We start from the raw sequence: 25,533 nt of genomic DNA, 5'->3' as shown, positions 1-25,533 counted from the left end.
AATAACCCCAAGCTGAAGATGTGTCCAGAGGCCTGCTGGGGAGGGACAGAGAAGCAGTGGGCTCACCTGTAGCATACATTCTCCGTGCAGGGGTTGTGCACTTTTACTATGACAAAGACATGCTGAAAGTGGGAGCGGATGTTCTTGGGCGTGAAGGGAAGCGCCCCAGGCTCCTGGAAGACGATGGTGACGATGTCATTCCCAATGTGCCTCTTCCGTAGAAGCTGCAGGAAGGACATGAATGCACAGTGGTGAGCAAACCTCCTTCAACACAACCCACAAGAACACATAGGAGGAAGTGGTGCTGTGGCTCAAGTGGTAGAGCGCTAGCCTTGAGCTAAAGAGCCGAGGGACAGCGCCCAGGCCCAGAGTTCAAGCCCATGACTGACAAAAAAAAAAAGAACACACAGGAGCTCTCATTACCCAATGAGACAGAGATGAGGAAAATCAGAGCTGGTCCCAGGAAGCGAGAGCTCAAGGTGGCATAGATACAGCGAAGCGGGTTGTGTGCGTGAGACAAAGCAAATCCTAAATACTCAAGTTTATTCCTAATTTTCTGTGTCTATTTCCTCTGATCTTAAAACAGCACATTCACTTTAACCTGAAGATGTGAGTGATGTGGGGGAGGGTGCATCTGCTGAAGAGTCTGCACGGCTGCACGCAGGCCTCGGCTGGCATAGCAGCCCTGACTGATGGGCACTTCTCAAACAAAACTGCAAACCATCTCTGGTGGCTAACGTATCAAAACTAATGACTGAAACTTGGCTTTTTTTGTTATCTTTAAACACCTGTAGGAAAAAGCTGCCATTCAGGGAAGCAGTTTATGAATGCTATGCATCTTGATCAATGTCAACCCTTTCACCAATTCCCCCACACCCTTACGATCCCCTTCCCTCAATTTTCTTAATTTTGTAGGATATGCATTGAATTTTATGACTACATTCTCTTCCCCTTCCTCTCTTCATTTGTTTACCTAATGCTATCTAGAAGCACAGAATTAGACTAGCTTGGTAGCCAGAAAATCCCATCCTGTATAATCTCAGAAACTGCACATCTACAGGAGAGAAGGATCCTGAAGAAATTTCCGCTCTTCCCTGATGCTGTAAATTGGGTGTGAAATGGCCACTAAAAGACCCTGTGTTGAAGGCACTTGCAGGAGTGGGAGGGGCATGAGGGCTGACTGGATTGGGGCCCTGGAGTGGGAGGGGCCTGGGAGGGACTCATCAGAGGTTTCATCCAATGATTGATTGAGCATTACTGAAGTGGAGGAATTTCAGGAGGTAGAACCTGGTTGGAGGGTACAGGTCAGCCAGGACTATGTCTGGTGGGTCTCTCTGCCCCTCTCCCTGCATGGCTGCTGTGAGGCAAGCAGCCTCCCTTCACTATGTCCTTCCACCTCACCACAACTGACCATGGACAGAAATTTCTGAAATACAAGCCAAATCAACCTCTCCTTCTCTAGGTTGACTTTCCCAGGTATTTTGTCAGAGCAATGACAAGTAGATTCACAGGCCAGTGGAACCACACTGTGGCTCTCTGCATACAAGGCCTGATTCTTCCCTAGGGGCTGTACTCTCTCACTTCTCCTATATTGGGTCCCAGCCTCCCTGAGAATAGTGAGGGACATGTCCTGCTGACCTGGTTTCCAGGCTTCTACTGGTAAGCCTGTCGGAGAACAGGCACCCAAGTGCGCATTTGATAAACAAATATATAAGCCATGTAAATCTACTTTACTGAGCTAGGAAACACACAGAAAGTTGTGATCACCGCCTCTCTGTGAACACAGGCTAACGCATTAATAGGTGAGGAACTCTGTATGCGGACACAAGCAAGGTCACAGAATGGTACTCAACACTGTGATCCTCCTCCCAGGAGCCTTATGCTAGTGCAGTACACTCTTTTACCAGCAACCACAAAGGCAGTGACCTCACCTTGAGTTTATTTGGCACCTACAGAGTGTATTTCACTGTAAAGAGCATCAAGTTCAACTTTAAAAACCTTTTCAACCCAGATACAAAAAGGATTTCATTGCTAGTCCCTCAGTTGTGATTTATGTAGCTTGCTCCCTCAGAGTTCTCTGCAGGCCAGTGCAATCACTGATTTGTGTTGTGGAGATTCTCATTTTATCTCAGGTATAGCTACAAACATCACTATACTGGAATACAGAACCAATGAACCGCCTTGTCTTAATCTACAGCTTTAAAAAACATTCCTAGCCTAAGTAAAATATAGCATACAAATGAGTATTTAAGTTAAAAACTGATTGCCTAATCCTATGTACTAGGCAAAAAGAAGAATTCTTTCTTCTCTCTCCATTAATTGAAATGAAGTCATAGTCCATGTGTAGCTCACAGGACAGTGGCCCATACTGCACACCACTCGGTGACAAGGAGACGGCTCAGGGGCAGAAGCCAGGAAAGGGCTCTGTATTGCACCACCTCCTCCTGAAGTGATCGCTGTGCTGTGCCTCTGTGCCTGAGGGCTTTCCATTAACATGTAGAGGGCAGAACTTACCCAGTGCCCCTCAGCTCCGCATGCTCCATGGCTACGTCTGGTGCTCCGTGGCTGTGCCCACTGTGTCATGGCCATGGCCACGTGCCCTGTATCTGTGGTCACCCCAATGGCTTACTGTACATATGTGCTTGCCATCATCCCTCCCCGGAGGACTATTTTACACTTCATCACAGGAATATGTAGAACACAGGTTAAGAGAACTTGTGTCTAGTTACTCTGGCAACAAGCCCACTGCCTCTGTCCTTTTCTGAACATAAGCTCTTTCCTTTGTAAAATGGATCCACAAATGTTTTTAAAGTCTAGAGAATATGATCATGGTTCTATCAGTGCACATCAATGCAAGAAAATGTGTAAAGTGGTGGCAGGGGTTATAAGCCAATGGAGTAATAAGAGTAAACTCTGAAGCTCTTCAAAGGAGAAATGAGGAAACAAGCCCTGTCCTTTCACAGCATTCTCCAGTTTAGAGATGAAAGAAATCAGACATCCTGGAAGTTAGCAGGTACATTAGTCAAAAAAAAATTGTCAAACATGATACTTCATGAGCCTTGTAAAAATGAATGTTTTCCTTAGTATTTAATTTGTGTGTTTTTCTCACTGCTCTATGATGGAAGGGAAGGGGAGGAGGGTGGCTTCGAGCAGACACAGCCCACTGGGGCAGGAAGCATTGTTTGGAGAATTAATGAATAATGTCTCCCGGGCTAATTTCTTTCCAGACAGGTAGCTAGGGACAATACTTTAGTGCTACCAAGAGAACCACCTTACAGGATTCATCTGTGATGGTGAGTTAATAAAGACTGTCCCACGGGACGTAAGTGAGGTAAGCATCAGAGCAAATGATTTACTCTGTGTCCCAGCCCACTCCATCCGCCAGCCTCTCACAGTTGCCACCATGGAATCCCCTGAAGTCAGAAGCCAAACGTTTTAACTAGATAGGTCTTTAGGTCACATCGTTTGTTGTTGATACATGGCAACTTCTCTTTGGATCTCTAGCTTGGGAAATTTAACACACCTACCTACTATGATGAGCCCCACCAATATGCTAACTCCAGACTTTCTAGCCTTTTGTATGTATAGTGAAGGTCAGTTATAGGCAGGCCACAGAACTGCCACAGAACAAAACACTCTAGGAGTCAGTTCTGAGTTCCAGAAACAGTAAGGGACTCCAAGACTCTGGAGATGCTGTGTGCAAAAGGAAGGCTGGACTAGCTGAGTCCAGTGGCTCAAGTACCATAAGAGCTCGCCAACATGATAAGACTGGCCTCATTCCCACTCTGCTCACTCTGATGGCCTGCAGACCCTCTCCGTGTCTGAGCACACCTCCCAAAGCTTAACGACTGTTGGGCTCACAGCAGGACAACTGGCCTGGTCTAAATCAGCCTCTTTAATGCCTACTGAATCTGTTCAGCATAGTGGGAAATCAGTTTTTTTAAAGAGCAAACATTGTTAAAGCACACACAAATTTGTGCCTGCCTGTTGAAGTATGCATGAGGTCCTGAGATCAAGCCCCAGTATTATAAAGCAAACAAACCAAACTCCACAAAACACATAGGTGATCTAGTGGCTGTAATGCAAAACCAGAGATATAGAACCTAGCAACTCTGAAGGCTGTAGGAAAAAAGATAGTAGAAAACATAATAGAAAATCCAAGAAGGACACAGGGTTGAGTGTTAGACAGAACATAATAAAACCCAGTTAGCCATCACCACAAGAAGAAAAGGAACAGAGGAGCTTTCGTTCCCTCTTGTGAAGAATCTGAACAGTTGGGGCCCAAGTTCTTACCCCAGTGGTAAGGTAAGATCTAAGGTGCAGCTTACACAGTGATGGGGAGGGGAGGGAGGTGGCTGGTCCCATTTTTTGGAGAGAAGAAAGTGCAAATTTTGACTCTATTCATGAATTCCGTGTGTGTGTGTGTGTGTGTGTGTGTGTATGTGTGTGTGTTAAAAAAAAAGAAACAGGAAAAGAATCTGAAACAATAGGTTTCATTTACTAGAAAGATTAACTGGTCTTGGTGCTTCAGTCCATCAGACGAGCAGCTAGGCAGCATCTGGAGATATACTGTGCAGCAGATCTCTGCAGAGCTCAGGCAGCTCTGCTCTCAGTGCCTCTGTGCTCACTGGCAGAGCCCAGGACTCCACATGAGGTGGGAAGGTGGCTCCTGCCCAGGGGTCCTCGGTCTTGCAGACTGGACACTCACTGCCTTTCTAGCACTTCTAGCAAGGTTTGCAAAACAACCAGCTCCACCCATTTTTTATCTACACCCCCAAAGTCAGCTAACTGCTCAATGATGTTTTATACATTGTTCAAGTTTTCTTCATTCTTACAGACAGCATTCGAAGGTAATGGTTTCTCTTCTCTAAAAGGGTTAACACATTGAGGTCAATCAACCTAATTAAAACAAAGGAAATCAATCAAGACAGAAGAAAATATCACTAGCAACTAGAAGTAGTATTTTTGCAAGTCAGTTTTCAGCCACATGAGGAAACCTAGGTCTGTCCTTTTTGTAATTAATGAAGCTGACACATTGCTCTTAAGATTCTGTACAGCAAGCAATAGAGGTAAGCCCAGAATTGTGTTTCCTTACAAGAAAGAACAGCAACACTCACATTAAGGCTTAAATATTTGCAATGGATAAGAGAGCAAGAGATGGTCAGTGTAGTCAAGAAAACACTACTGTTGTCTGCAGACTGCGAGTGGGAGTGGGAGGCTGTGAGGACGTACCTGCTGCCTGTTGCTTGGCATGTACGGAAGCAGGGTTGACACATGGAACATGAGCTCATAGTCTTTGTATGTGGTGTACAGGGAGTGCGTTCCTGTGGAATCAGCTGAAAATAAAGATGACAAAGCAAGTCAGGCAAGTCTGGAATATGAGCTCTGACACAGAAAGTTATAAAAGGTGCTTGAGTTGAGACTATCACACCAAATTGCAAACTAGCAGAGCCTGGACAGGGTCTGTCCTGCATTCCCCACAGTCAGCTTCTAGCAGCTCCCATCCAACATCCTTGTTCTGTCTTCCTCATGAATTTTCAGCTAAGCACGTGGTCTCTGCCACTCCCTTCTGCTCTCCACTCAGGAAGCATTGGTGGAGCTGGCCTGGTGGAGAGCGGCCAGCGGTTTTAGGCACAAGTATCAGAAGGGCGTAGAGTAGCCCACAGTCTGGCAGCACCCTCACATGAGCAGTCAGTTATCTGTAGTCATTTTGGGGCACTAGAACATAGGAATGTGCAACTGGGTTGACTGACTTTGAGAATGAAGATGAAACTATTTTTTTAAAACGTTCTTCCCTTGAAGACAGTAAGTTCCTTTTTCATCAGCGACATGCAGGAGTGCCCCGCCGCACGTTAACGGACGGCACTCTCACTGAGTCTTCCACATCAGCACACATTAAGAAATGGCGACTCTTGAACTCTGCTCACCATGGAGCTAGTTAGTCATCTTTTGGAAAAGCAGAACAATTCTTGACAAATTCACAATCCATCTACGTTATGTATGGTAGGACCTCAAACACTGATACCCCTGGGCGTCCTCTGCATTAGGAGGGTCAGAATTCAGCAGAGTCCCTGGATGATGTCATCTCTCAGATCACAGAGATATGAAGAAAGACACTGAAGGAATCTACTAGTTACAAAGAAAAGGCCTGACCTTTTTAGTTCTGAATGTGACACACTTGGGTCTGGAGAATGTGCTCCTGTGCCCAGCATCAGAGACTTATGTCCCATATTGTATATGTACACATACACATGCACACATAGCGCCCACAATGCAAATACATGCAGTGCACACAAGTATAAACAGATTTGTGCACATACAGTGTATGCAGTGCACACACATACATAGACAGGTGCACTTGCCCCACCCCAGAACACATATATACAGAGCAAACACATACATATAGACACATGCACACAGTACATACACACAGTATACACATACACACATGTATGCAGATATACACAAACATGCACACACACACACAGAGCTCACTTTTATTGTCCAGCTGGGCACGGTACTTGCTGAACCCTTTTAGCCTTACTCTCTGGCCAAGCAGGTCAAGGAACTCGTCAAAGGCTGGTCCAGCAGTCTCGTTGTTGTACATCTCCTCCTCTGTGCTCTGGCCTGCTTTGCAGTAAAGGACTCCAATCTTGTGCTGAAAGCTCAGCTGAAATGGGAAGGAATGTTAAGAGTAGACACACTAACTTTCAGCAAAATTACAAGTATAGAAGTTTAGAACTCCGTTCCCAGAAAAGCAAGTCTGAACTGTTCCCATAAGCATTGTTCCCACACAGGCTGTTACAAACCAGAACCAAACCCATGCCCCACACAGTTGGAGTTGGAGGAGGCAGAAACCCTGTGGAAGAGAATAATGGCCAGAGCTTCATGGTTTCAGCAAAGGCAGACAGTCCAGTACAAGCATCTCCTTATGCCCACTGTGTACATATTTAATCTAATATGCTACACTAATGGCTGGAAATATCTTCCAAAGTGACTAAGAAGGCAAGGCCTCAGACTTTAAAAAAGTTTCCCCTCCCAGGTTCTAGTGCATTTTTCTTCTATAATCTATTTGAACATGCATAAGAATATATAATACTATAAAGAAAAAAAGAAATCAAATCAAGGTCTATAAAAGCAAGAATCCTGTGGAAATTGTGATATATGTCATCTATAAACAGAACAATGTTTTGTTTCCATAAAAGTAACTTTGGTTGTACAATAACAATCATTTCTCACATTTCTTACTAGCTTGTAAAGAAAACATCTGCTAAAGATACAATGTGCTACACAGGGTCTTAGTAGCAGCTGAAGAGTTCCTGCAGTAAGCCCACCTTGGCTGGGGACATGCTGTGTAGATATGCCAGGCTGGGAGGAAGGGGTTCCTCCCCAGGTGAGAGAGAAACCGAATCTCACTTACAGGCTCTCATTTTACAAGGAACAATGACTTCTCACTCATGCAATCAGAGCTCTTCATCTCACTGCAAGTAATCTGAGCCTCAAAGACTGACAGATCCTCAGTCATCACAGCTCCTTAAAGACATCAATCCATAATGCCACTGTTCATTTTTATCACTCACATATAGCCTCTAATAAAAACAGGCATCTGACTATGGCAGAATACTAAGGCAAAATGATACTTAAGTTCCATGAGCAGCAACACAATGAGCTCGGTCTCTTCCATGACCCAAGAGCATGTCGTGTAAGAGGTGTGTGATGCTCAGAGCCTGCCAGGGTGACCTCCATAAGCCTTTTGTGTCCTGGGTGCTCTGGGGACCATGAAGAAACCTGCCCCTGCTCACAACCTGAGGCAAACAGCTTCCTAAGCTGACTAGCGCCAGGTGTGTAGAGAGCCTAGGCCCTGGGGCTCCATCAACACATTGAAGACAATGGTTCTGACCTAAGTAGACTGTGAGACCATGTGCAGGTCCCATACTTTGTTCCCAGTGTTAATGGCTGTAGCCAAGTATTTCTTCAGTAGTGACCATCATTTCCAAACATACACTAAGTACAAGAAAGTTCCTCCTATGAATTCGTTAGAACCAGTGGTCACTTGTGAATGGCTCAGGAGACACTGCAGGGTCTTTCACAGTCACCACTGACACTGGTGATGGTGACCACTGGAATCAGTGATACAGCCACAAATGTCCCATAGGATATCCCTAAGGACTAGGTCCTGGTCCGCTGGAGTCTAATTCTCCCACCCTGTGCATAAACTTGCCAGTGTGACCCTGACAGGACCTCAGCAAGAGTAGATGGGAGGGCCAAAGTGAGATCTGTAAACCCTGCACAAAGCTGCCATCAGCCTCTGCAAATCATGTGTGAGACACACAGAAGCCATGGTGGAAAAGAAACAAGCCACAACTTGGCAGAAGACACCCTGACTCTCTAAGCTACAAGTCAGGTGCATTCTGGAAAAACTAGGCCAAAAAAATGCTCAATAAGTGGGCTTAAAAGCAAGACGGATGGGCGTTTCCATACTTGGAGAAGCAAGACACAGGTTCATGCACTCCACCCTTCACACTGCACGCACCCCTTGCTCGTCCAGCTTGAGCAGCTGCTCTGGGACCTTGGGGGAGCTGGAGGCCTGCCGCAGGCACTGGATGCTCAGCTCCGGGATGACGAACTCTAGCACCTCCTTGAGGGGGAGGCCCCGCGCAGTGCCATGCCGGGCCGTGGAGGGCACTGCATCCTCCAAGATGGCTCCTCGCAGGGTGGTCAGCTGCAGGCAAACAGCAGACTTGGTTAAGGCCTGTTCTTGGCTGCCTACATGTGGAGCAATTAATTGTTTGCTTCCTAAGTGGGTGAATTTCAGCCACTGTGGCTACTAGCACCAGACAGCATGAGTCTATAACTTGAACTGGCTCACTCTGAAAGAGGGCTCATCTCATCTATGCACACCCAGCATCAAGCCCAGGCCACAGGAAGCTCTGCACATACCAGGGTACACACCTGTGTCTCAGCATAGGGTCATATGTGCTTATGTGCTCAGGCGACCTGCAGGACACTGGGGAAAGCTCTTGTTCTCTCTGTTCTGGAAGCAGTTGACCAAAACAGAAAATATGCCAGATATGGTGGGCTGCAGGAACAAACCCACAGTGCTGAGGAGATTCAACAGGCTGAAAGAACAAAACCCATTGTAGATGGGATCTAATTCTTCCTGCCACACCGTACCATCCGTGGAATAATCTCACTTCTCATGCATAGCAAGACCAGCCAGGGTTGTGCAGTGTGGTGCTTAGCACTGCCCAACTGGGAGACTCACTAGTCAGACATGGGCCCGGTCCCAAGCTTTTGGACTCCATATTAGGTCTACAACCGATTTCAAGCTGACGTGAACTGTGTCTCCTGTGCTTCAGCCCAGGCCTTTCTGTTTTTGTCACGTTACTCTTCCTGACAGGAAAGGTGGCAGCTTTCTATGACAGGTCATGGAACTTCCCATGACAGGTTTGCAAATCCTTCACTTGGAATAAAATTCTTCAGCTGCTTTCCAATGACCGGTTTGATAATTAACATTAACTAATAAACACAATGCCAATGCCCCCTAATAGAAGTTTTAGTGGTATTCAGAGTTCTACCAGGACAGTCAAAATGGAGACATTCTGTTACCTCGCTGGTCCTGAAAGCCACTCTGTAGTTGAATTGGGGTCCTTCCTTCTCCTTGGCCTCTTCCACCTTCTCCCTCCGGATGCTGACTGCCACGGGGCCTAGGTTTTCATCTATTCCAAAGTAGTTCTGGTGTTCTATAATGTGAAAGAACAGAGGCATCAGACGAGGGAGAGAACAATGAATAGCAGTGTGGATGCCTCCAGTCGGCGGTCTCTGGAAAGGGCCAAGGCTCATGCGCTCCCCTCTCCCACAGGTGGTTTTGTTTCCAGTTCAGATGTGCTTTTCTGCCTCACTTCACCTCCCCCCAGCCCACCCTACTCTTGTCCTGCTTTCCCAGCGGGGGTAGGGGGGAGAGGAGTTCTACCAAAACGATGTGCCACTTGGCTCTTCCGAGAATAGCACCCTGGGAAAGGGGGCTGCCATCCTGGGTCTTCAGGGAGGGCTCCAGAGGTTGCCTCGTTAGCCACAGGAGCCACTGGGACTGAAGGCCAATGCAATCTTGGCCATCAGAGCAGGGGCAAAGGTGACACCCTCACATTGTATCTCTAAAATGGCCACAGCAAAATCAGCAGCAGGAGGCACAGAGGGCTAGGATGCTGAGGTTGAATTATACCTACCAATCCAGTGACTCTCCAACGAGGCTATGGGCCATCTTTTCTTTCCCATAAATCACTGGTCCTCAACAGAGATCTGGACTCATGCAGTCCCGCAGAGGGGATGCTGGGGCGTGCTGGTCACCACGTGCTGGATCCCACAGCACTCACTTTGGCCTCTGCCTCACCTATGCAGTAACTATATTCAAGGACTTTTGGCAGTAGGGATGCGAGAACCTTCCTGAAAGCATCTCTGCTCATGACGCTAATCTGGGCAGAGCCCTTACAGTGATGGAAACCCCTGCTCTGTGGGCAACCCTGGGACCACCACACACCTTTCCTGCCAGTGTGCTCACTAGAGTTGTCAAATGCTTCACTGCAACCTCCAAACTTTGTTTCCTTAGAAATGGCCCAAAGAGCATTGCAGACGCAGTCCCACCATGTAAAACAGGGAGCAATTACCCACACGTCCACCAATGCAGCTTAGATACCTTCTTGCTTGGAGCAGCCCTGACACTGCTGGTCCCTGCCTCTGGCAGCAGAGTTGCAGACACACCCTCAGACACACCCTGCTCCTTCACCTCTTGGTGAACAGTTCAGGGCATAGTCGTAGCACGGACTTTCACCCTATGTGCGTGCAAAACACGCCAGTTGTCCATTTTCAATGTCAGAGTATAGGTGGGGTGACTTGCCTCACTCTTGGCTCTTAGCTACAAGGAAACATGATGTAGGGCACATTCTGAGCTTGAAGAAAACCCATTTGCTCTCTGAGGGCTTTTAGCTATGCTCACATTTCTTTCTTGACACTTTTTTACAGGGGCAGAAGAGTCTCTGAGATAGTAAGGTGGGGGAGTGTCAGGACAGTGGTCCTGTTCCACTCAGAGAAAACAACGCAAGCCCATGCACATGCATTCCTCAGGTGCTGAAAGGCAAACACTGCCTTACTGCCTGGATACCAGGTGAGATCGATACCTTATTCTTCCTCTCAGCCGGCCAGGGCTGCAGCAGCAGGGAGGCTGTGATGGGCTGAAAGGTGAATTACTGACTGAGTTAATGGTTCTTTTTTTCTGCTTACGTGGTGCTGAGGAATCAAACCCAGGACCTTATGCACGCAAAGCAAGCACTCTACCACTGAGCCACCTTCCCAGCGTTAATGGTCCTTAAGTGATAAATACCTCCCTCAGGTATGGTATGTGTTGATGGCAGGCAAGATAAGTGTTAACAGACCTAACTCTTGTGAAACTAAACACCCAATACAGGTCTAAGAGCTGAGCCAGAAATAGGCATTTGTGAGCTTAGTCAACAGCTACAAAATACTCAGAAAACAGCAGCTTCTAACAGCATCATTTTATCATTTCCTGAAGCTGGCATCAATGATGGCATTTCACGGGACCCTATAGAACACATCTTTAACTCAATGCCAAGACAGTTTAGAACTTTCCTAGTCTCAGTTCACTCTCCAGACAAGAGCTTCTGCCTTTTCTATCACTGCCCAATCCCCTGAGGAAATGGCTCCTGAGGTACCTGGACACACAGCCAGGGGCCAGGCGTGCACTTCCTCCTTAGAACACACCTCCAGCCATAGCAGCTCCACATTACGTGACTTGATGGGCTCTGCACAATTTACCTAACTGACTCCCCCTCCCCATACACCTGACCCCTCCCATCTTAGTGCACCCCTCCACGCAAACTATGCCACTGTCGGTGTGACGCAGGGAGAGAAAACAGGTCTGTCATCACCCAGGCTGGTGGAGGGGAGGGCGGGGACAGCGGAATGGGAGGGACTCTGGAGGGTGCGAGGGCTGGGCAACATCATTACTGAGGGGTAGTGCCAGGCTGGATTCTCAGAGCCACACACTGAGAAGGGCAAGCTCTGCTGTACGTGAAGTGCACTTTCATTCTGACAAGCAGGGAGGAGAGAGCACAGAAAGAGCAGGTGGGCCCTGAGGTTGGAAGGGGTCTTCCAAAACTAAATCGTGACCTTTCTGGCCACAGAGACCATCACTAAGGATGACTCCATTCTGGGAGGACCTCACCTGCTGCCCAGGTCATCACTGTTTCTCACACTCCACTTCCAAAAATCATCACTTAATCTCATTCCACAAATTTTCTTCATAGCAGTGCTCTGGTCAAGGCCAGTAGAACTCTGTGCTCATAAGTCAACTTCTACCTTCCAGTCTGGACCCTGCTGTCCCATGCTGGAGCCAGACTGTGGACTGCTCCTCCTTGCTGGCCCTGAACCTCCATCATCCTCCTGGATCCTGACACTGAGGATGCTCCGCCTTGCTGGCCTTGACTTCCTCCTCCATCCTCCTGGATCCTGACACTGAGGGCTGCTCCTCCTTGCTGACCCTGACCTCTTCCATCTTGGGAAATCTCCTTTGCTAGTCATGTTAGTGGCACTTAGCAGGAGGAGGAAAGAACACATGCTTTTGATTCACACAGTGAACTAGCAGGCCAACCCCACTGACGTCACAGTAAATACCTACAATTCTAAGATGCCTGCTTTTGGCTTTGGATGTGGGCTTGGCTCCAACATCCATTAACTGTGGTTTAGTTTCCTTAATCTCAGTATTGAGCCTAAACTAAAATACATTCACACCAGCACTGTCACCATTGGCCTGGAAAAGCAAGCAGGTTCCTGCCAGAAAAGCTAAATCAAAACAAAAATAGAGAGTGCATGAGAAAGATACTGTGAGCATTTTGCTTCTGAGCTCAAAAGTCCAATGTGGTTCCAAGTTAGTCCAAAGATGACTTTCACTTTATTTATTTATTTATTTTAATGAGGATCTAACTGTGGAAGAAAAATTGCAAAAAAATATGTATGAAGTAGAAACTAGTTTCAGTAACATTAGTGGTGCATTTTTTACTTTTAATGGCTTTGAGAGAGGTTCAAGGCCAGTTTTCATGGGTATCTACAATATTTCACTAAATAACTGTCATCAGTCATTATACTTAAAAAGCAGAGAGCCCTAATTTGTGTATTACCCATTACCAAAAATAATAAGCAACTGGTGAAAGTTAGGTTTGCCCTTCAAAGTCTTCCTCTCTGATCATGTCTAGCTGTGGCTTTCGAATGCAAGCGAGAGGGGAGGTTCCTGCTGCCCAGGCGTTATGCAGGAGACACTGCTGTGCAGGACGCTCAGCTTTTATGCCTTCTTATTCTTGGCCAGTGGAACTTGCCATGCCTTTTAGTTCCAACCAGGAATGCATGAGAAAGCCTGTGTATGTTTCGAAAGAGATTAAAATCTTCTCAATAAGGAACAATGCTGTCTAGCTCCTATATAGGAGCCCACGAAGACACAGAAACCATGCCCCTTTCCAAGTCTGCAGAGAGGACAAACTCTTTCAAAGGATACATACATTCCTTTTACAAAAGATCTTATGTTTTAATCTGACCCAGGAAGGTCCCACTACCCTAAATAGAAGACAGAGCAGATCTTGGGAGCCAAGTACATCCTGATCTCCCCCTACCATCCAATAGCCTGGTCTTATTTCTGAGCTGATGATTTCCATAAAATTGCTTTGAGGGTGAAGCAAATGAAATTGTTCTCTGGCAGAACAGAAGCTGTGAAGAGACTGTTGAGAAGCTGAATGAAATTCCACATATCGTGTGAATACCACAGGACAAGATTAAAAAAAAATGCTTAACAAGACTGCAGTGTGGGAAATGAGATTCAATGCCTCTCTGTGGTACATTCTGGCTGCTCACTGAAGAAGAAACAAAACAAAGAAACAATCTGAAGTACAAAGAGGGAAAGCAGGTGGCAGGTACCTGGGGACACTAGCCCAAGGCTGGCTCTAGTCTCTGAAGTGTACAAAGGAGATGTATTTGGCACGGACAGCACTCTGCACCCCAGGATGAGGGGTGAAAGGTCAGGCAGCTCTACCATGTCATTAGCAACAGTGCTACAGCACATCTGCAAGGGCAGCAAAGCTGCCTGCTCAGAATCATCCTCTAGCCTCTGCTTCATAAAGAGCAGAGGTAACTTATGGGTGTTTTCTTGCAGTGGGTCAGACATTACCAAGCTGACAACTTAGGGGGCCACAGTTTTTTCTAAAGCAAGCAATGCAGGGAAGAAAATACAGCTGGCAGAGAGGGACCAACCTACCCTGAACCTGAGGATGGTATTTTCAAAGGTATGACATGAAGGAAAACAAGATGACACCACAAGGCCTCCTTTACTAATCTGTAATGTCAGGCAGCATGTGCTCGAAGGTGGAAGGGAACTTGGAGTGTGAAAGGATGTGGGAGGTGAGGACTTGGGTGAGGGGCAGCTGGTCAGCTTTTCAGTCACTTTTCAGGTGCAAGTGAGTTAACACAAGGCAGAGTTAGCTAAGCTCCCTGTCCTGAGACTTCCATTTCCAAGACCCTCATTTCCAACTTCCTGTGCTGGAGCAGGACAAGCTACAGCCCCTCGTTCGTCAGCCCGTGAGTTGACCTACACAGAAAACAGGCTCCATTCCTCTTCTTGGAGCACAACAGGACACTGGCTCCTCTTCCGCCACAACAGAGCCACGGCCTGCTGGGGTAAAGGGTCAGTATGATGGCATGGCAGCTGCCCTTGGGGGGTGGGTCCCACATGCTACAGGAGGTGCCTAGTGTCCCCCTGCTCATTACACCTTACAGGCCACCCCCGCCCCCCAGAATAGAGGCGGCAATGTCCCCTGGTGGTGGGTTCTGGGCGCAGCTGGGAAGGCCATCCCTGAGGAGCTCCAAGGACTCAATGAGACCTCTGTTTGTGGCAGCCATTCAGGCCAGGGAGAAAGGCTGAGCACAGAGTTCACTATGTCCTTGGGGGAGGAGGGACGGGGGAGGGGGGGGAGATTTTTTCCTTAGAATAGCGCCATTGTTAGATAGTGCTCTTCTCATCTGTATTAACTTAATAGTGTCCAATTCCCTATTAATTTTTGCCAATGACTGTATAAAACAAGAAGAAAAAGCACCAGGCATGAAATTCAAAGCAAAGGCAGCCATGGGACACTAGCAGTGGGCTCATCTGTCATGCAGAGGCAGACTCTGCCTGCACCTCTGTGTTAGTGGTGAATATGAGCAGAATGCAGTGCAGTGCAGGGCTTCACCAGATGCCTTCCTTGGCCTCAGATACATGGCCTCTCTGCCTCGCTCCTAACCTCTTAGCCACTGAAGCCCAATGCTGCCCTTTGGATGCTGCACCTCAGCGTAGACCAGGCTGTTTTTCTAGAAAGAAATGTCCTATGTTCTTTTGTAAGAAATCCTTAAATGATGTTTTAAACCCATTTTTGGGGGTTTTCTGGGGCATTCTGGGGCACCAGGAAGTTCAAGGATTTGTCCTAAACGTGAGTGGAATGTGAATCCAGGTATGCCCTACCTTGTCCCCAACCAGAGGCCTCTGATGACAAGAGTGAGCTTCCAAGGTTGCTGCAGTGGATATTTCCACTGAATGGCAAAAGGACTTCCTGGCCACAACATTTAAGGTGGCGATGGGACTGTTACACACATTTTATGGAACTCTTTTCACTTTACTGGATTATCTAGCAGCCATGTCTATTGTGCTCCAGTTCATATCTAATGAAAAGTCTAACACTGGAGTAAGGGGTATGCAAAGAGCTGGGTAAGAGCAGTTGCTAGAAATAAAAAAAAAAAAAAACCAGATGCAAAATTCAGACAGGAGGCTGTAGAAAGAGCCCCTGGCCAACAAAGATACCATGACAGACACACTCTAGTACCAATGACATGGTGGATAGGTCTGCAAATCCCAAGGCTGGCATTTGGGCAGAAAGGCTGCTGGGGTGACCAGTCTCATATGCTACACTATGACCTGGCATGGCTCTCGTAGGAACCCCATTTTACTTAGAAGTAGCTAGACATTCTTCTTTCTGAAAAATTCCCGCAAAAAAAAAAAATCCCAAGGTGCTCCTACTCCAAAGGATTTATGACACTAAACAGCAAGGAAAGATCAGCGTCCCCAATGGCACATGGGTGTGTAAGAAAAAAACTCCCAGAGGAAGGGCGGAGTCACACATACCAGGATCCTAGGGCACTAGGCAGCAGGGACAGAAAACATCAGGGTCAAACTAAATTTCCACCCACATCTCAAGCTCCCTCCTCACCTCCTCAACTATTCGTGATTCTTTCCTTGCATCTGTCAGAAAACCCTCAGGCAAGGTTAGCAGGAAGGCTGAATTCAGGGTTGGGCAACACTGCCTTACATCTCACAGCCCCTCATCAGGTCTTAGGGAAGGGCAAGGGGGAACATCTTTAGAGTAAGTAAGTTCTAAACCTCACTATCCACATCCTCAATCAAGGCTAAGAATGAGACTCGGAGGGAACCCTGGGGCTTCTGGCCCAGCGGGATTTGAACAAAGTGAGGATAACTGAGCAGCAGGTACCTGCTGGACTGGTGTGGGGCCCAGCACAGGGCACCTCCTATCCACGGCGCTTCGAAGTGCCTGGTCTGTTCAGGAGAGGAGAGCCAAGGAGAAACGACAGACTCCCCAGTTAGTGCCAGCCAGCAGAGGGAGGCTACTGTGCACCAGTTGCGCCTGCCTCTGTTAACACCCCCAAACAAGTTGTATCACTGGAGGCTGGATGAGCGTCACTGCTAGTCTATGGTGGCAGCCACTCCTTGATGATCCATTTACAGGGCCATTAAAAGGCCTTTCAGGGACTGTTTTACAAACACACCTTTTTATATAACTGACTAGTAAAGAGCTGCTTTATAAAGCTTGTACTTTAAAGTTTTCCCAATGACTGGGAGCCAAGTTTCACACAGAACACAGAACATAAAGAGACTGATCCAGCAGGTGTCCCGAGATCCTCAAAAGCTTCCACAGAGAAGGACTTGGAAGGGAGAAGAGAAACGGGTGCAAAGACACTATTTGCAGAGTGTCATCTGGGCCATTCAGTGCCTGCCTTTTTTCAAACAATGTTCCCATGGCTGGTAAGGCACTTGTACACCATGGCAAGTCCAGTCACTGGGCTGGGGCTGAGCCAGCATCCAGAAACTCAGTGCCCCAGGCCACTGCCCTGGTCCCTAAAGCTCTACAGAATGACCGTCAGTGGCAATAAATGCACCTTCAAGTCATAAAGGGCCTCAGGCAAAGGAGAGGCAGGGTATGTCCAGAGCTGCAGTGGCATGAAAGGCAGGGCTGGCCTGGTCCTCTCCTGCTACCCCGGAACTCTGAGTCCTTCTCCAACACTCAACCCAGAATGGTGAAGATTAGGTGAGCTTGGGGGAATGCCGTACCCTGGTGCTGGAGGCTCTGTACTCAGCCCTGCCTCTGCCAAGCCCTACACCAGAGCTGGAACTGATGCCTGCCCCCCACCTCCCCATGTCTACATTCACCATGCGTCCTGGTGGGCATCCATACAGATTCTTCCATGGTGCTTACTGATTTTGTATACTCAATCTGACCAGTCCAATGATTTCATTTCCAATGCCCTCAAAATCCTAAGTGGCAAATCAGAAAAGCCAGGGGAAGTAAGTCACCTGCAGAGAAGTTTTCAAAACTATAGGGAAGTGACAGATGAGAATTCCAGAATGTACCAGAAACCACCTCCTAGAGAAGACCTCAGGCCCTGACAACTCCACTGGTGGTAACTTGGGGCAGGTGGCATCATCCCCTCCATCAAAGACACCTCTGATGCATGCAGTCTGGGTGGGACACTAACACTAAGCATGTGCGAAACAAAGGAACATAAGTAACCTTTATATTCTGATACTTTAAAGGATGAACCAAAAACTATATAAAACTCAGCCAGCCAGAATACTCACTAGAGGATTTTAGTGTGTAATAAATCTAAGAGACTTTGTTTCATGGCTAGCGGTGGAAGCCAAGTCCATCCACATAAGCAATCTTAATGAAGAAGCCTATTCCTCTACTGTGAGCAGCCCAGAGCATGTCTGATAAGGCTGCCCTGGATGGCTGCAGCCCTTGAGAGGGTCCCAGTCAGCTCACAGTACGGACTGAAACACAAGCCAAACTTCCTGGATGGCAGTACTGAAAGACCCAACTCCTAGAGGGACAGGGATGCACACCCCAAGCCAGGGCGGTGGCTGGGGGCAGAGAGTAGTGGGGATTGGGGGGAGGGAAGAGGGCACCACTGGGAACTAAGACCTGCTGACAAAGTTGGTTCAGCCACCATGCCACGGGACTGGAGAGCCAGGAAACGGAAACCCTGCCACAGGACTGGAGAGCCAGGGAACAGAAAACGTGGCAGGAGACAGGAGAGCCAGGAAATGGAAAACCCTGCCATGAGACTGGAGAGCCAGGAAACAAGAACAGTGAGTACAGTCCTGGTGGGGGCAGGCGCTTACTGGGCTTTACTGCTGTCCAGTATCATAATACCCTGACTTACATGACTCCCTGGTGTCATATGAGTGGTGGGTAGAACCTGGATTCATGCCAAAACAGAGAAAAGGGAATTAATTTAATAATTGACATTGGTCTGGCCAATGACTTTCTTCATGTGTGCAGTCCATAGGCAAAGGTAATGAGGCGGCTTCGTGGTGGCATTAAGTCTATGGACAACCTAAGTGGACACAGTGACCTCCTGAAGTCCTGGCCACTCCACACCAGACCAGAACTGCAGGCAAGCACTCAGAGATAGGAGGGCAGGGCAGTTCACCACTAAGGGGCAGGAGGAGGGGCCTGGTCAGGCTACCCCGACATGTGGTGCTGTCAAGTTGTCTCTAGGGGTGGGAAATAGGGTGGAGAATAGAATTAAACCCAGAGGAAAACTTGGAAAGTAAGCTGCACCTAAAGGAAGGGACCAAGGCACCAAGACAACAGTGAAACACTACATATGATTAGTATATGTTCCTGACCAATGTGGAATCCATTTTTCTGCAGGTCTCAGATACAGAATGACTTTTGCAGAATAAACAACTACATAGATCTAAAGGCTGACTTGAAGACTGTACCCTTCAGAGCCTGAGGAAAGAAACTACAGTAAATTATTTTATGTAGGACTGAAGAACTATGAAATAACACTAAACAATTAGGTGTACCTTCACATGTAATCCAATTTACAAACCACAAAGAAATGGTGTTTGCCTATTATAGCAATTCATATATTCTTTCAGCCAGGATTTGACATATTTAGCTTGTGAAGTGGTGAGGCTAAGATCAACTCAGAGATTACTGAGAGGAACAACCAGCAAAGCAGGGACAGAGCCAATCAGGGAGGCTTAGCAGAAGGGGCAGAAGTCTAAATTTGTGATGCCCACAAATTAGCAGACATATACAGACAAGAGATAGGCAGAAAGAGACGAGAGACACATTTCCACAAACAAGACAAGGTACAGGTTTGTAACAAACAGCAGTAAGGGTAAGTAATGTGACCAGCCAGGCCTGAGAACTTGCTCCAACACCGTGAAGGTACAAGGGCCTGAGGAGGCCGCGGTGGCCAGGCTCACCTTTCCCATAGAAGAATTTGCGGTAGTAGTAAGCCCCCAGGTCGATGTGCTCTATTATGTAGCGCTTGACCTTCTCCCTGTGAACCGGCTGGCTTTCTCTGGGCACCTCCAGCACTGAGACGCCTGCATTGGTGCAGTGGGAACTGAGGGAGGACTCGAAGGAGCAGCTCTCGCCAGCGCTGAAGGAGGCAGAGTTGGCCCGGGAGAGCGCGATGCGCCGGTCACCCTCCCCACCAGTCTCATTGCGGAAGTAAGGGCAGCTGAGGACCAGCTCGTTGCTCTTGCCATCACCCTCATCGGCGTCCAGGTTCTCCTTTGAGTTGAGGTCTTCCTTGCTGCCCAGAGGGGACTCGCAGCCACCCGCTGGGCCGGCAGCCACTGGGGTCTGCGATGCAGCAGAAGCCCCTGTGGTGATGTTCTTCCTCTTCCCCATGCTGGCCCTGGTGGCCATGGCTTCATTGATGTTGAACAGGATGCTTTGGACATCATAGTGCGCAAAGCAGCGCTGACAACTCCAAGGGCGAACCCCCCGCTCCAGACGGCCCTCCTCCAGGTCAGATGTGAACCTGAAGGTCTCGTGCTCACTTTTAACTGTCCGCAGCTTTCGGAAGAGCGATGTCTCCACTGACTCTGATTTTAATCTGCGTTTGAAAGGTTTGTCCCTATCCCTCCCCATCAGGAGGGCACTATCCATGTAGTCCAGTCCTGAGATGCGGACCAACTCTCCCCTAGCAATCTGCGCTGCGGCATGGAGGCTGGGGGAGATGGCAGGGTTGCAGGGGAAGAACTCAGGGAATCCGAAGGGGCTCACTGTTTTGGGGTCGTAATTCTCCACCCGATACCCTCGGAGCATCGCAAAAAAGTTCTCTCCTGACAGGCCCTGCCTGTCGATGGATGATGTGCTCCCATATTCCCTGTGCAGGGCGGCCCCTGTGTTGGGGTTCACTGCACGCTGGTCCAGCACATCCTCAGCATCAATGTCACTAATGGTGACATCACTGTTGCTTCTCTGCCGGATGGGGTGGAGTCCTCTCTGGGAAGAATGGACAAAGAGGTCTCCAATGGTGTACTTGGCCTCCACCAAGTCCAGATCTAGCTGCTCCTCATGCTGGGCATCGCCCTGGTCATTCTGCCCGTTCTGCAGCATGGAGGTGACGCTCTCATAGCTGGACTGGGACCGGTTTTCCCACAGTGTCTTGCAGGACAGATCCTTGGAGCAGTCCTTTTTGGGGGGCCATTCGGACACTCTGGCCCTCACGCCCATCTTGGGCACAGCTGGAGTACCATTGGCCGGACTACCCCCCTCACTGGGACTGGAAATATTTAAGGATGTAGCAGGTCCGATGTTGCCATTAATGGCTTTAAATTTTCGAGCAAAATAATCATCTGACTGCATGATTCCAGGAGTGTCCTTGAGCTTGGTGGAAGTTCTGCCACGTTTGTGCTTCTCTGTTTGCAACTGTCTTGAGTCACTCATGTCCACAAAGGCAAAAAGTCATTTCACCAGAAAGACTGGTACAAAACTAGTTCCAGTGTCACTCACAGCATAGAATAAGCACACAGAGTGCTGTGGTCTACAGTGCAGAGCCAACCGCAGACGCGGCAACCACAGATGCAACCTCTCCAAAGTCACGGCACTGCTCACTCATCCCCACAACTCATCCTCTGTTCTTTTCCTTGAGACATCTGGTTAGGAATACTTCCTCACCTGAGTGAAAAGACATGAAACAGTTAATAAAACCATTAACAATGCTACAGTTCAAGGTGGATGTTTTACAGTCTGTGTTGTGTTCTCGGCTTCCCCAAGCTAGCAGGAAGCTTCCTGTCTCTGCCGTACCAGTCACCACACTGGAGCTCGGGTCTTCCTCTGTGCAGGGCTGGCTACAGCTCACATGTGGAACCAAGCAACATTGCAAGACTGTCTCCAACTCCATCTACATCTGAGCCTGGCACTCTTGACCCCATCCCCTCTGAGCCCAGCAGACTTCCTCCATAGCCATGGAGCACTGGCGTCTTACCACAGCTGAACACTGATCATTGTCCCACAAAAGTTCCCAGTTGCCATGAACCTTGATCTTCAGCTGTGTGCCAATAGTAACCTTACATAGCCATGCTACAAGGGTGACATGAGTACAGTGAGCAGTGTGCTACAGTTACACTTCTAAAGTAGTGCAAGTGTCCCACAGCAGAGGAACAACACCAAGCATTAGCAATGTTCACAACCATGCTGGACCTCACAGACTCTGAGGGAGGTAAGGCTCTCAAGGACTTGGTGGCTGGAAGAGCAGCTTTCTATCTGACTATGCCACAAGTTACTCATCAATGATATGTATTATTATTAACTAAAGGCACCAGAGACAAAAAAACAGGTAGCTGATGAGAAACATGTCCTGACTGATCTCAACTCCTCAGCTGCGAATGTTTCTTTCATCTCAGTAGTCTTAGATTAAAAACATATTTCCCCAGCTCATGACAGGCTGAATATCTTATTCACTGACCTATGAATAACCCATTGCCCTTCACCTTCCCAACCCTGTACTAAGGCTTGAACTCAGTGCCTTGTACTTGCCTTCTTGCTCATGGCTAGTGCTTTACCAATTAAGTCACATCTCCAGTCCAGCTTTTTACTGGTTAACTGGAGTTGCAGTCCCATGGACTTTTTTCCATTTTCTTTTTTTCTTTTTGCCTTGCCTGGTTTTGAACCATGGTCCTATAGATTGCAGCCTCTTAAAGAGCTAGGCATATAGGCATGAGTCAATGGTTCCCTGTCCAACTTCTGCCAAGTAGGATGGTGAAAAAGGATAATAAGGCCCATTTTCTATACTCTTCAACCATACAGGATACAAACACAATGAAAAATGCTAAAATCCAACCAGTTCACAGGACACTTTCCTACTCCAGAGGTAAGAGGCTACAACTGGACATCTCTTGGAAGAGCAGAGATTCCCTACAACGTCAATCACTCCCCTCCCTATTACTACCTATCCTTGTAGACAGAGTACGCTGCTGACTGAGGGTTGTCTCACAACTGAGGAAACACGGTCGTCATGATGAGGCACACACAGGAGGGTAAGATAATCAGATGCAGGGATGGACCAGAAACCCTTGCTCACTCAGACTGCAGGTGAGTGATGGCACTTAACCATTCTGCTTAGGGTTATTATGTTTCAAAGGACCTATGAATTATAGTTATTTCCTATACAAATTATTCTATTCTCAAATCTGTCCCAGGATACTGAGAAAGTAACAGAGGCTCTTCCCTCATCTACTAAAATGTAGTTGATTCACTGTGGGGTTGGGTGGGAGGGAGTGGCTTCTATTGAATTTATTGGTTCTTGTCTATGGCCATACCACCCTGAACACGTCCGATCTCGTCTGAATTTATTGGTTCTAGAGATAATTGCCACTTATGGAACAACAACAAAAGTTTAAACTTAAAATTACCTCCAACAGTCAGAACAGAGCTACAGAAATTCTCAAAAGGCATCAACATAAACCTCAATTTTAGTTACACAGCACTAATTTGTAGATATTCTTTTTGTTTGTTTCGGTCAGTCATGGGGCCTGAACTTTGGGCCTGGGCGCTGTCCCTACACTCTTCAGCTCAAGGCTAGCCTTCTACCACTTGAGCCACAGCTCCACTTCCAACTTTTTCTGCTTATGTGGTGCTGAGGAATCAAACCCAGGGCCTCATGCATGCGAGGCAAGAATTCTACCACTAAGCCATCTTCCCAGCCCTAATTTGTAGATATTCTATGTACATAATCTGGTCCTAACTAGCACCTAGTTCAACCTTCAGAACTGTGTATTTGATGGAAATATAAGCAGGAATTCAGTGCTCACTACTAAGAAATTATAAAGACAATAACTAAATGTACCAAAGAAAATCAGAAATTAGTGGTTTAAAAAGTATAATGGATAAATAAATCGATAATCTACTTTAAAAAAAATTGTGCCTGTAATTTTAGCTACTCTGGAAGCTGAGATCTGAGAATCGCAGTTCAAATGCCAGCCTGGGCAAGAAAATCTGTGAGTCTCTTATCTCTGATTCTATGATTAACCCCAAAAGGCCAGAAGTAGAGCTGTGGCTCAAGGGGTAGAGTATTAGCCATGAGCACACAAGCAATTACCCAGGCCCTGAGTTTAAGCCTCAGGACAGACACACTGACACTCACACCGACACCAACACAGACACACAGAAACAGACAGACACAGCAGACACAGACACACAGACACACACACGGAGATATGCCTTTCTCAAACCCACAACAAGTGAACTAGTTAGAACTAATAATATACAGGTTTAAAAATGGGATAGACGATATGAACATATATGAAAAAGACATTCCCCAAACTGACCCAGAGAATGAAAAATTTGAATAGCTTCATTACCAATGAAGTAAACAAATACAACCAATTTCTAATGACGAACGATATAACATACAAGAAATGTCAAGAGCCACCTTAATGGTGCTCTGAAACTCCTTACTCTCCCATTCATGAAATAAATGCTATCTAAAAACCTTAGGGCAGGCCCTGCCTGCCTGTCTTTTCCACATGGAGGCAAAGCAGGGGAGGATGAGGACAGAAGCACAGTGAGGAGACTGTCCCTGTCCCCCCACCCTCCCACATTCCCGCCTCCGGTTCCTTTCCTCCACTCCCCTTCAAAGCTGAGCACGTAAGCCTCGCTATATTCCAGGGGAAGCTTTGAATCCACACCACATACTCACAGACCTGCCCCTCACAAAGAAGATAAATTTCTTAGGGGTTTCAGATTTTACTTGGAAATTAACCTTCTAAATTTTCATGTCTCTGTGCTTTATAGCTTTGCTACTACTTACCAGTTAATATTAAAAGTACAATATTCCACATATTGATTCCATATCTCTCTTTAAAAAAGGAAAGCACACCAATATGCAGACAAAATCAAGGATTATTTTAAAACATAAAACTTAAAAATAGATTAAAATAGGTAAATTTGTGCTGAATTTTAATTAGGTTTGCTAGCAACTATAGCAAATCTGCATGAAATGCTTTCCCAAAGAAATCTGTAAATCATCTACTGTGCTTTTAACACATTTGGGAATGAGAGCATCGGCTTTGGTGGAAAGCTATGGATTTTTTTGGTCTTCTGTACCCCTTCCTTTAATGGTGTCCTAACCCAGGCTGGCACAGCAGCAGACCACGCAGCCTGTTCTCCTCAGAGGCTCCCTGGTTCTGGATGAAGGAACCACTGAGTGAGGGCACTCCAGTTCTGGCTGTCATACAGAAAGGTATATACACAGGATCAGGTGCCTGGGGGACCCCAGCTTCACATCTCTGAGACACCTTTCCTCAGACCCCGTCCTTCTTTCGTGGGACGGACGAAGACCCAGCAAAAAATGAGTTGGTTTGCTGAAGTAGTAAGAATATTAAAAATAAAACAAATTGCAGGGCATGGACAAGCCCAGTGGAGTCAGCGAAGGACTGTGAGTTGCAGTGAGTTGCAGTGAGGCGACTGTCTCACCAGCACCAGGTGCATCCTGTGCTCTGGACTTCCCCAGACCCAACCCCTGCAGCATGGGAGGAAACAGTTTTACCTAAGAACAACCCCACACCAACAGGGATTACTAGAAGGGTGCTGAAGAATTGTCTTTCCCTCTCATGAAAGGATTTTTAATGACAAGGGCACTGTCCCCAGTAGTTTTCCATTTTTCTTGCTATTTTCAATTTCTGTGGCTTTTCTTCCCCAGTAAAAATGAACATGTGACAGGCCCTTGGTGAGCACTTAAATAAGCTGTGTGGCCTCGTGAGGAGTACATGACTGCAATGAGGAGCTGGGATGGAAGGGCCCAACAACAGAAGGGAGTCGAGTGAGAGCTTGAGGGAAGGGTTGGTCTGCAGGCTGATGGTCCCGTTAGTCATGTGCAAAGGGACAGGGCAGCAATGGA

The 25,533-nt window shown here is 47.3% G+C and overlaps 1 protein-coding gene across 1 annotated transcript in view; it reads right to left on the bottom strand.

Annotated features, from left to right (window-relative positions):
• The window catches only part of Sipa1l2 (signal-induced proliferation-associated 1 like 2), a 67,568-nt gene extending 46,439 nt beyond the window's left edge, over window positions 1-21,129 (bottom strand). Inside the window, exons 1-6 of the mRNA XM_013014547.1 lie at window positions 19,604-21,129; window positions 9,610-9,743; window positions 8,534-8,722; window positions 6,496-6,670; window positions 5,233-5,336; window positions 67-224 (exon numbers count right to left, since the gene is read on the bottom strand). Coding sequence (XP_012870001.1) covers window positions 67-224; window positions 5,233-5,336; window positions 6,496-6,670; window positions 8,534-8,722; window positions 9,610-9,743; window positions 19,604-21,080 — 2,237 coding nt within the window. The 5' untranslated portion in view covers window positions 21,081-21,129. The remainder of the gene's footprint in view (window positions 1-66; window positions 225-5,232; window positions 5,337-6,495; window positions 6,671-8,533; window positions 8,723-9,609; window positions 9,744-19,603) is intronic.
• Window positions 21,130-25,533: the final 4,404 nt, after the last annotated feature.

The sequence above is a fragment of the Dipodomys ordii genome, unplaced genomic scaffold, assembly GCF_000151885.1.
Source record: "Dipodomys ordii isolate 6190 unplaced genomic scaffold, Dord_2.0 Scaffold24, whole genome shotgun sequence".
In the NCBI taxonomy this organism is placed as follows: Eukaryota; Metazoa; Chordata; class Mammalia; order Rodentia; family Heteromyidae; genus Dipodomys; species Dipodomys ordii.
This window is presented reverse-complemented; position numbering and strand designations above follow the sequence as displayed.